The 11693-nt window shown below is 49.1% G+C and overlaps 1 protein-coding gene across 1 annotated transcript; it reads right to left on the reverse strand.

The window, feature by feature from the left end:
- Positions 1-2537: 2537 nt before the first annotated feature.
- Positions 2538-11028, reverse strand: CRABP1 (cellular retinoic acid binding protein 1). The gene is made up of 4 exons (XM_003901269.4): positions 10848-11028; positions 10122-10300; positions 7445-7558; positions 2538-2837 (listed from the first exon to the last, which is right to left on the reverse strand). Exons 1-4 carry the CDS (start codon positions 10915-10917, stop codon positions 2787-2789), a joined length of 414 nt encoding a protein of 137 aa, XP_003901318.1. The 5' UTR covers positions 10918-11028; the 3' UTR covers positions 2538-2786.
- Positions 11029-11693: the final 665 nt, after the last annotated feature.

Raw genomic sequence — 11693 nt, forward strand, 5'->3', positions numbered from 1 at the left:
AATCGGACCAGGTCTTTTATACAGAACCATCATGGTACGGCAGGGCAGTGCTTTTATGGAGCAAATCTAGATATGGAGAAGGCACTGAAGCAGTGGGAACTGGGAAAGGGTGTAGACCAAGATGTCTGAGGCCTCACCCAGTCCATCCACAGTGGCAATGAGTACCCAATACCTACAGACAGAGTCTAGATATCCCAGCTTCATCCATCCGGCATGACTACTTGCCTTGCCCTGTGTGGCCAGCTCAGTCTCCACACTTCCTTTTTTTTTTTTTTTTTTGAGATGGGGTTTCGCTCTCGTTTCCCAGGCTGGAGTGCAAGGTGTGATCTTGGCTCACTGAAACCTCCGCCCCCTGGGTTCAAGAGATTCTCCTGCCTCAGCCTCCTGAGTAGCTGGAATTACAGGCACCCACCACCACATCCTGTTAATTTTTGTATTTTCAGTAGAGGCGGGATTTCGCTATGTTGGCCAGGCTGGTCTCAAACTCCTGACCTCAGGTGACCCACCCACCTTGGCCTCCCAAAGTGCTGGGATTATAGGTGTGAGCCACCATGCCCGGTCATGTCCCCACAGTTTCTAATTGAAATAGAAATTAAATTAGCACATTCACACTCAGGTGGGCCCTCCAGTTGCATTTCTCTCCACTGCTGGAGCCCCAACAAGGAGACTCAGGATGTGAGATGTGTTCTATTCTACAAGAGATTTCTCCCCGGTAAGTTCCACATGTAGGTAGGTAGAGTCTGAGTGGAGGGTTGAGGTCCTCCATAAGCAAATGTGGGTTCATGTAGGTTTTCATCCTGTGTGCTTTCATCCTTTCAGCCTAGGGTTCTGGGCTAGGGGTGGGGGATGAAACCTCAGGTAAACTGTGTCCCCATTTACACTCAGGTGATAGTACCTGGGCCTTGGGTGTCTCCCCTGCCAGAGTTTGAGCTTGTTGAGGGTCTCCTGGCCTCACTCATGCCCATACACTGTTGGATGGCCCACTCTGACCCAGCTTTGCTGAGAACCCGTGTGCTTAGTATTGGGAACAGGTCCCCCAAAATCTGGCCATAAACTGGCCCCAGGACTGGCCATAAACAAAATCTCTGCAGCACTGTAACATGTTCATAATGGCCCTAACACCCAAGCTGGAAGGTTGTGGGTTTACAGGAATGAGGGCAAGGAACACTTGGCCTGCACAGGGTGGAAAATTGCTTAAAGGCATTCTTAAGCCACAAACAATAGCATGAGCGATCTGTGCCTTAAGGACATGCTCCTGCTGCAGTTAACTAGCCCACCCTCTGTGCCTTAAGGACATGCTCCTGCTGCAGTTAACTAGCCCACCCTATTCCTTTAATTCGGCCCATCCCTTCGTTTCCCATAAGGGATACTTTTAGTTAATTTAATATCTATAGAAACAATGCTAATGACTGGTTTGCTGTTAATAAATACATGGGTAAATCTCTGTTTGGGGCTCTCAGCTCTGAAGGCTGTGAGACCCCTGATTTTCCACTTCACACCTCTATATTTCTGTGTGTATGTCTTTAATTCCTCTAGCACTGCTGGGTTAGGGTCTCCCCGACTGAGTTGGTCTCGGCACTTAGGATGACAAGGACAGAAGCCAGGCAGGCAAGGTAAATGAAGCAGGGGCAAGGATGGGGTCTAAAGGGAAGCAGAGAATATTAGTTCCATTTAAAAAGGGGGAAGCTGCTTGGCCAATTGTTACCCTGTGGGAATGTAGGTCTGGGGATGCCAGATTTTCCCAATTTTTCATTTAAGGAAATAGAGATTCAGATTATGTGAAATCTACTGATTTTCAAATTTAAAAGTCAGCAGCTGTGTGGGTTGTTGTCTATGTGCATGTTCAGATCCTTTCTCCCCCTGGCCATGTCCTGGGAGGGTGACCCTTGTGAACAGCACCCTCTTCCCTGCCCTCTCCATTCCTATTGGATTTGGCCAATGGACAGAATAGATAGAGATTGAAAGGTAGGAGATAGAAATTGAAAGGTGGGAGATTAGGATATTTATCCCCCTTGTTCCAAGCCAAGTCTCCCATGACTTGGGACTCCATGACTCCATAAACACTGGAGCCATGGTTTTGGCAGTGGCCTTTCTCCTAGGTGATAGCTCTCATGGTCTGGTGACCCCTCTTTCCCTTCTGTCTTCAGGCCTGGGGGTGAATCCTTCCACTGCTTGTCTTTGGGTGCCTCCTCATCCTTTGCTGGCTCTATTCATCCTGCCAGTATAAACAGTCTCTTCATTATGAGCTCTTCCCTGTTAACCCTTTTAAATGTGCCCTTTCCTGCTGGGAACTACTGATACCAAGTAATTCAATTGAACAGCCACATTGGGAGGTGCAATCACACCTGGATCTGCAGTCTGGATCCAGCCAGTCTGTGGGAGCCCAGCTTACAACCGCTGATATATGCTCAAAGCCCCACACCGAGGCCAGCAGGCCAAAGCTGAGAGTACCCCACAGACCAACACAGCACCAAGGACAGTAGGTACACAGTAACTCCCATGTTGAAACTGAAGAGGCAAACCAAAAAAGGGAAAAGGTTGAGACACATCCAACCAGTTTAATGACTTCGAAACCATGCAAATGCCAAACTATAGAGCATTAGGGATACAAGAGGCACCAAGGCCTGGGGGGCGGGGGTGGGGGACACTACAACATTGTCATGGGGAAAATGGGGTCACCTAATATTGGTAGGAGAAAAGGGCGGTCCACCGGCAGCTCAGAACTATGATATATTCTTCAGGGGAGCCTGCATCCCTTCCTGAAAGGAGGAGCAAGCCAGCTGCCTTCACTCTCGGACATAAATTCTGGTACAGACCACGTCATCGGCGCCAAATGTCTGCAGAGAAGAAGAAAAGGAAAACCAATCAGTGCAGATGCCTGCACAAAAATGTTTAAAGCATGTCACTAATAAGGCCACTTATTGCCCTGTTAAAAACTCTTTGTAACAGACATTCAATTTCCTGTGTGTGTGCTCATGCTAAGCATTAAGGGATTTTTTCCCCCTTAAGCGCTATTGGCAGAGAGGGAACCAGGGTATAGAATTATGTTATACACCATTTTCCTTTGCTTCTGGAACCTGTAAAATGCTGACATAAGAAATGCCAGGAGTTTTGGTTTTAAAATTAAACCGAAAGGGAAAGAATGTCACAATGGACATTTCTGAAGTGGCTCTGTCTCTTTTCAAATGACTTCAAGACAGAAAGAAGCTCAAGCAGCTGGGGTCATGGGGCCCAACACTCACCAGCCAGTTCTGTTCCTTGCTTTGGAGAAGGAATAGAACTGCTTTCCAGGAAGCAGTCATCTAACCTGGGAGACAGGCTGAGATGCTGTATGTATAATACTCGAGTCACCTGCAAGCTAGAAAATTGGTCTCAGCTGCAAAAGCACAGCATTGGCATCCAAACCTAGCTCTGTAGCTCACAGCTGGCTAAGCTTGGGGCAAATGTTTTCCTCTCGTGGCCTGTTTGGGAAAAGGGCAGGCAGGGGCTGGTGTTGAGGAGAGAGGTGGAACTGACAAGATGATCATCGCAAAGGCTCTTCCAGCTAAAATTCTATGGCCCTTTGTTTGTTGAGAGGATACGAATCATTGCACAGATGGAGGAGGATGTTCTTCTGCTGGCCCCTGAAATGATATTGCCCATAAGTAAACTGTCTCAACTTTCCTCCAAAACTAGCAATTACTCACAGGCCTGCTCTCCTGGGCCTCTCACAGGCAGTTAGAACAGGGAAAGCAATATGTATGTTAAAAAAGAAAAGAAAAGAAAAGAAAAGAAATAGAAATTCCCCAGTCTGTAAACCTGATGTGAGTATGTTTGTTTGCAAATGTACATTTATATGCCAGAAGGTCCTTATCTTTCAGATTCTCAAAGTGGCCTGAAATTAAAGAGATGTTAAAACCACTGAACGAGGCATTTAGCTATCCTAGGATCTTTATATTCTTACTCTGCCCTCTTAGTTGGTCATGAGATGCTCTCAGAGAACATATGCTAAAACATTATTCAGACACGTGTGCTTCAGGGAAATACTTCTAGTCCTTAGTGACTGAGGAAGCAGATGCCCATCACTAACTTCTTTTCTTTTTGAGACAGCCTCACTGTCGCCCAGGCTGGAGTACAGTGGTGTGATGTTGGCTCACTGCAACCTCTGCCCCCCAGGTTCAAGTGATTCTCCTGCCTCAGCCTCCCAAGTATCTGGGACTACAGGCACACACCAACACGCCCAGCTAATTTTTGGGTATTTTTAGTAGAGATGGGGTTTCACCATGTTGGCCAGGCTGCTCTCAAACTCCTGACTTCAAGTGATCCACCTGCCTCAGACTCCCAAAGTGCTGGGATTACAGGCGTGAGCCACTGTACCCAGCCACTAGCTTCTTTTCATGCTAGGGATCTCCTGACCAGACTGGCAGGTATACCAACTTCTGGACACCTTTGTCCTAGCTTCTTCTCTATTAGGAAGAAATGCAGGTGATTCTGCACGCTAGGGGGTGTGGGGCATGACTTTCCCACCATAAGTCTACCTCGCAGATGTCTGGATGCCTCAGAACCATGTTCATTTTCCATACTTCTTTGAGTTCTACAGCCACAGACTGTCAAATAGCTGCCAACATTTGGGTATTTAACGCTGTACCCTGGAGAAACTATTCTCGCTAGCTGACAGCTCTCCCAGGCTAACAAATGGCTTCATGACATGAGAAGAAATCGCCGCATTTCCAACCACATTTGAAGTGTCCTTCTCAGCCTGCAAACTATGCTTAGAGGTTCCTGACAGAAACTCTCTGTAGAATATTCCAGAGTGGTTTGTGGGAGTATACTCAGTTTTCAAAGGAAGGCAACTTATAGCCTGGGGGCAATTTACTGTTGGCGCTGGGAGAGCATATTTCAACTTAACTAGAATAATTGCCTCTTGTTATATAGAGACTGCATCTCTCTGCGTTTTAGATTTATTAATGATAATAACCCTTGAAACAAAAGCCCACATTTCAGATCCCAAATGCCAAGAGTTAACACTCCCTTTCCCTTTGAGGCTTGTATATATGTTTGCTGTTCCAGGGAAGGATGCAGGGATAGAACTGTAGTTGGGAGGAGGGAGGATATGAAAGTGATGGGGTCCATCTAGCAGAATGTGGCCTGTGACGCCAGCTGCTCGTATACTACAGAGGTTAATAAAATCACTCTTTCTCAGAGCCAACCGATCCTACTGAACCCTCAGCTACATTCTAAAACTCTAAAATCATCTCCCTCTTTGCTGTCTCTGGTACCAGTAAACCATATACGCCTTTTCTCCTAAATTTCCATGTCTCAGCCTCAAATTTCTCCCCCAAACTCAGCAAGTATCCCTTCCCTGGAAACAATATTAACCAGGTTGCAAATTAAGCCAGTCCTTTCTCTGTGAAAGGAGAAAGCATGTTAAATCATCCCAGGGAAGGAGAAGAGGAGAAAGAGAGAAAGATCAAGCAGTCTCAGTTCAAGTAATAGACAGCTCAATTTAGGGTCTTCTTGCAGAATAAACATGTAATTTCAAGCCTGAGAGGGACCTCAGGGATCAGACTTCAGCTTAACCCCTCATTGTATAGCATGGAAAGAACTTGGGAAGGGAAGGCCCATGCCCAGGTCACACCGCAATTCCTTTCCTAGCGCCCTTCAGCAGACAGTCTCCTGTTCACAACATTTCAAGATGACATTCACTAAGATGGAGCAGAGATTAACAAAATACCTAATGAAGAACAAAGGATATAATTTCCTGATTACCCAAAACAGCTTTCCCCTTTTCTAGTCTGGAAGAAAAGGGTGGTTGCAAAAACCTTAGTTTGTGTTTTTTTTTTTTTTTGAGATAGGGTCTCAGCTCTGTTGCCCAGGCTGGAGTGCAGTGGCACGATCACAGTTCACTGCAGCCTCAAACTCCTGGGCTCAAGTGATCCTCCCACTTCAGCCTCGAGTAGCTGAGACTACAAGCATGTGCCACCACACTCAGCTAATTTTTTTTTTTTTTTGTAGAGGCAGCAGTCTCATATGTTGCCCAGGCTGTTCTCAAACTCCTGGGCTCAGCCTCCCAAAGTGCTGGGATTACAGGTGTGAGCCACCAATCCCTGCCCAGTTCTGAAACACAAAGGGAGAGTGATGGGGGATTGTTCTGTCCTCAGCCTTCCTTTGTTCTCTACCTCAAAAAAGGGGATGAAATGTGTGCTTAAGTTATAGAGGTTTCTAATTTGGCCTCACCAGGTAAGTTTTGTTTGGCTGGGAGCGGGTATTTAAAATGTTTTCGTCTGAATTTTTTTTTTTTTTTTTTAGAGACAGAGTTTCTGTCACCCAGACTGGATGGAGGGCAGTGGTGCCATTTCAGCTCACTGCAACCTCTGCCTCCTGGGTTCAAGCGATTCTCCTGTCTCAGCCTTCCGAGTAGCTGAGACTACAAGCCCATGCCACCATGCCTGGCTAATTTTTGTATTTTTAGTAGAGATGGGGTTTCACCATGTTGGCCCGACTGGTCTCAAACTCCTGACCTCAAGTGATTTGCCTGCCTCAGCCTCCCAAAGTACTGGGATTACAGGTGTGAGCTACCATGCCTGGCCAATCCGAATACCATTTTTCCTTTTTTTTTGAGACGGAGTTTCGCTCTTGTTGCCAGGCTGGAGTGCAATGGCGTGACCTTGGCTCACTGCAACTCCCGCCTCCTGGGTTCAAGCGAATCTCCTACCTCAGCTTCCTGAATAGCTGGGATTACAGGCATATGCCACCACGCCCGGCTAATTTTTTATTTTTAGTAGGGATGGGGTTTCTCCATATTGATCAGGTTGGTCTCGAACTCCCAACCTCAGGTGATCTGCCTGCCTTGGCCCCCCAAAGTGCTGGGATCTGAACATTTTTAAGGAAAAGCCTACCTTTTTTAGTTCTAAAGGGGCTCATCTCTCCACACTGTGTTATATTCAGACACTTCCCAAATTAGCATTCATTGCCTGGCTCCCAAAGGCTATTGGAGTTTGCAAATCACAGGTAAAAATGTTCTCTAAGGCTCTGAGTGCTGATGTGATGAAAATTACCGAAGCCTTTCCCAGCCAGCAAAAGGGGAAATGAGAATGAAAAAAAATCCCTTCTGCCATGTGAGCGTGGGGACCTCATAGGGCCCAAGCATTCCAAACCTGATGAGAGGGGAGCTTGGCTTAAAGCATGTCACCGCCACTGGGATGTATTAGTGTGGATAGTGGCAGGCACTCCAGCCTGTCGCTAGCCCCTATTCTGCCCTCTGAGCCACTCCTCTTTCCTGCCAACCATTTAACAATGATTTCCCCTGACCTGAACTGTCATCTCGGGTTTTCTGCTCTAATTTTAATCCAGGGCAAATGGTGCCTTTCTCTGAAAGGCTGAGTGAGGAGGACATATTTGTGGGGTCCATCTCGGGCACCATCTGGAAGAACTTCAGGATTATTTCAGGGTCAAGGGGCCCTACCAGGATAAGCTCATCATTGGCCAGCTCCCGGGTCCAGTAGGTTTTGGGGCCATCCCCTTCAAGAAGAGTTTGCGTGCAGTGGATCTTGTTCTCATTCTCCCAAGTGGCTAAACTCTGCGGGCAGGAAAACCATTAGTGACATTAATTACAGTCTCAGCAGCAGGAGCAGGAGCAACAATGAGCATTGAAAAATAATTGCTATGCAGAGAATCAACACATGGTCCCTGTCAGCAGGCCACAGATTCTTCTCCACTGAGCCTTAGAAAGTTCAAATTCAGAGTGCTGGTCACAGATTTTATGGGGTATAAATACGCTTTGTATAACACACACACACACACAAAATCTCTTACTGAAGCAGCAAGGCCTTAGGCATTCTTTACATCTCTAGGAATAAAATTTAGAGCATGAAATGATTCATTTATATAAAAATTAGCTACCCCTTCAAACAAATTGGATTTTACTTATTTTTATTTATTTATTTATTTTTTGAGATGGAGTCTCGCTCTGTTGCCCAGGCTGAACACAGTGGCACAATCTCGGTTCCCTACAACCTACACCTCCCAGGTTCAAGCAATTCTCCTTCCTCAGCCTCCTGAGTAGCTTTTTGATATATTTAGTAGAGATGGGGTTTCACCAGGCTGGTCTCGAACTCCTGACCTTAAGTGGTCATAATTTGGATTTTAAAAGCAAGAACCTTCACATCAGAACCACAAGATTTTTCAACAGTTAAGACACCAAGCTTGCAACCACATCTGTCATCAGCCTATCAGGAGCACGATTCCCTGCACGGATTTTGGGATAAGAACGTCCTTTCTTTTTTTTTTTTTTTTTTTTTTTTTTTTTTTTTTTTTTTGAGGTGGAGTCTTGCTCTGTCACCCAGGCTGGAGTGCAGTGGCCAGATCTCAGCTCACTGCAAGCTCCGCCTCCCAGGTCTACACCATTCTCCTGCCTCAGCCTCCCGAGTAGCTGGGACTACAGGCACCCGCCACCTCGCCCGGCTAGTTTTTTGTATTTTTTGGTAGAGACGGGGTTTCACCATGTTAGCCAGGCTGGTCTTGATCTCCTGACCTCGTGATCCGCCCATCTCGGCCTCCCAACGTGCTGGGATTACAGGTTTGAGCCACCGCGCCCAGCCTTAAGAACGTCCTTTCTGTTCACTCCTCATCAGATGTAGTGCACCCCTATGCTGATAAACCTGGGTGTCTTTGGCTCTGAGGGTTAAAATGCTGCCACTTTCCTGGTTATGTCCCTTTAGAAAAATTTTAAAAAGCAAATCAATCTGAAGGGTCTTCATGCTTTTGGAGGTAGGAGGCAAAAGGGGGGATTTCCTGAAGTTTTCTCCAGTGTCTGCACAAAGCAAAGTGTGGTACAGCTGGGCTGGGGGGTGAGCCAGAGCTGAATGTGCACATAATCAGTTTTTAACTAACACATGGGACACATTCATTAGGCAAGGTTTGGGGAGGGGGGCGGTGCATAAAGCCACACTCTCCCGGCTGTTGTGTGAACCTTTAATTTTTTTTAAAGCAGAATTACCCTCCCTGGCAGTAGCCACCATTGGATGTCCCCAAACTGAGCCCTGCCTGTTGCCAAGCCTCCTCTCTTAGACTCCCAGCCCTTCACTCTATGCTGTCTTGCTCTTTGTTTCTGCACTGTAGTTTGGGCTTCAGATCCCAACCGCTCCAAGCGTGGAGATTATTTTCAGGCTATGACAATTCTGGGAGCCAAAGATTGCCTCCTAGATCAGTCTGCTTCCGTGGGGCTTTGTTTCTTTGTCCTTCCAAGCCCGGTGCTCAGAGAGTCCCATTCTCAGATCAGACCAGGCACTGCTCAGGAAAGGTGAAAGACACAATTTCCCACTCTCTGGAATGTTATGACTTTTTTCTTTAAAAAAAAAAACAAAAATTGGAGAAAGGGAGGGAGACATTCTGTCACTTTTTAAATAAGTGGTAGCTCCAGTGATTATTTTTCCGTCTGGTTAACCAAATGCAATTTTTGCCCATGCAAAAAAGGAATGTACAACCCCTTGCTTCAGTCCCCCGGTTCATCCCTGGGCCGATGTATGGAGAAATAAAAAAAACTCTTGCCTTTGAGGACTAAGAGAGGGCAACTAGTCCATTTTCCCAGCCAGAACCTGCCTTGCTTTTGGAAAGCCTCCGCGGTTCCTTTAAGGAACCAGGCTGAGGGTGGGTGGGGAGAGGTGTCGGGGCCATCGGGACTGCTGAAACTGGATCCAGAGAGTACCCAGGCGGCCCGGGGACCCGGGCGGGCGCAGGGGATACGGCAGGAAAGGAATGCAAGAGCTGCCGCTTCACCTGCGACAGAGAACCTGGAGTCCCCTACAACCTCCTCCTCCCGCGCCGCCCGCGCTCGGCGCCTCAAACCGCTGCAAAAGCCACAGCTGGGAAAGCGGCGCAACCCAGAGCCCGCTCTTTAAGCGCGGCTGTTAGCACCCTGGGAGGCGGCTTAGGGATGGGGTTGAGAAGGAATGAAGGTAATACTTTGTCTTGAGCCAGGGGCAACTAGGATGCATAAACCCCCTCTGCAAACAGCCAGTGCACACACCCTGCAAGGAAGGCGCGCCACAGGCTGCAAAGGGAGACATAGGTTCCTCCAGCAGCAGTGGGCCATGGGCGCGGAGTGGGGACCCGGGGACGCTGTACTGGCTCTGGGGTCTCACCCTGCACTTGCGTCCGTCCACCGTCTCCTCCTCAAAGCCTTCTCCGACCTTGAAGTTGATCTCAGTGGTGCGCACCGTGGTGGATGTCTTGATGTAGAACTGATCCCCGTCCTGGCGGATCTCCACGTGTGGCTTGGACGCAGCCGCCACGGCCACTTTCCTCAGCATGGCGTTCACACCTGCGCAGGGTGCACCACAAGCTCGGGTCACAGGGCCTCGCCGCCGGTCTCGCGACCGGTCGGGCGCTGCTCATACCCTAACTTTAGAAAGGGGCCTTAAAATTGACCCACTTGTTTCCCTGCCCTCGCCCTTGTTTTCGAGATGAGAAACTGAGGCACAGAGAGGGTAAGTGACTTTCCTCGAGTTGCACAGTGAATTCGTGGCAGAGCCTGGTCTCGAATTTGAGTCTCCAAATTTAAGTCCCGGATCCTCCTTGCTCTCCAGTAATCTCTCCTCGCTATGATCTAGCACGCGATAAAGTCCGCACCATCAAGGAGGGCGGCAAACATTCAGCAAACGTTCCCTGAACGCACGGTTCCGGGCTCTCTACCAGCTTCTCCGAGACCTGGTGCGCCTGGGAGACAAGGCGATCTATTGCCCCGGGGACTCCCTCCTGCCTGGGAGCCCCAACTTCCACTCCCGCCCCCCAGGACCGGGGCACTTCCGGGACCAGGGTACCTCCGGGCCGCCTCTACCCGTCGGGGCGCGCCCTCTGCACCAGCTTACCCAGTGCCTTGAGCAGCTCGTCGAAATTCTCGCTGCTGCGCATCTTCCAGGTGCCAGCGAAGTTGGGCATGGTGGCGGTGGTGGCGACGGCGGCAGGTACGGACAGCGGCGGCGCAGCGGGCACACTCTGAGCGTACGAGGCGGAGACTGGGGCTTTGCGCCCAGTGCTGCGCGCCTTGAGTCACTAGGAGAGCGCCCCCCACCCGGCCTGGCTTCTGGCCCCGCCCCTCCAGCCCTGCCCCCTATCCCCGGCGGTCCCTACCCGGTATGAGCTCAACTGCCAGCCCAGTTGTGCCTCAGCCTCCAGAGGTGCGGGCACCCGCTCTCCAACTGGGGTCGCCTCCACCTCCCTCAGGACATTCACATCCCGCTTTAAAAAGGGTGGTGGGAAAGGGTTAGCTGAAACAAGATTGGCTTGGAGCGGATAAATGTTAAAGCTGGGCGGTGTGGACTTGGGTTATCATTCTACTCTTCTCTCTACTTTTGAACATGTTTGAAAATATCCATAATATAAACTTAAAGTGGCTAGCGGGGCCATCAGGGCATGGGACCCACTCTTTCTTCACCTCTGGTCGTATCTACTGGGTGTGCCCAGACGGTCCCCCTTCCCTCCCAGTCGGGGATCCTATTCTGAAACCCTCTCCCTGCATCCCCAGGCCCCCACAGGACCCATGGGGAGTGAGTGACTGGAAACTCCAACCCCCATCAACACCAGCTTGGGCACTGCTGCGCGAATCCAGGAACTGCGGGTCCTCCGCGTTCCGAGTGCAGGAGGGGGCCAGACCTTTGTCAGGGCTCAGGACAAACTGTGGGTCCAGAGGCCTGGACTGAATGAGCTCCAGAATC

Source organism: Papio anubis, chromosome 7 (genome assembly GCF_008728515.1).
Source record: "Papio anubis isolate 15944 chromosome 7, Panubis1.0, whole genome shotgun sequence".
NCBI classification, from domain to species: Eukaryota; Metazoa; Chordata; class Mammalia; order Primates; family Cercopithecidae; genus Papio; species Papio anubis.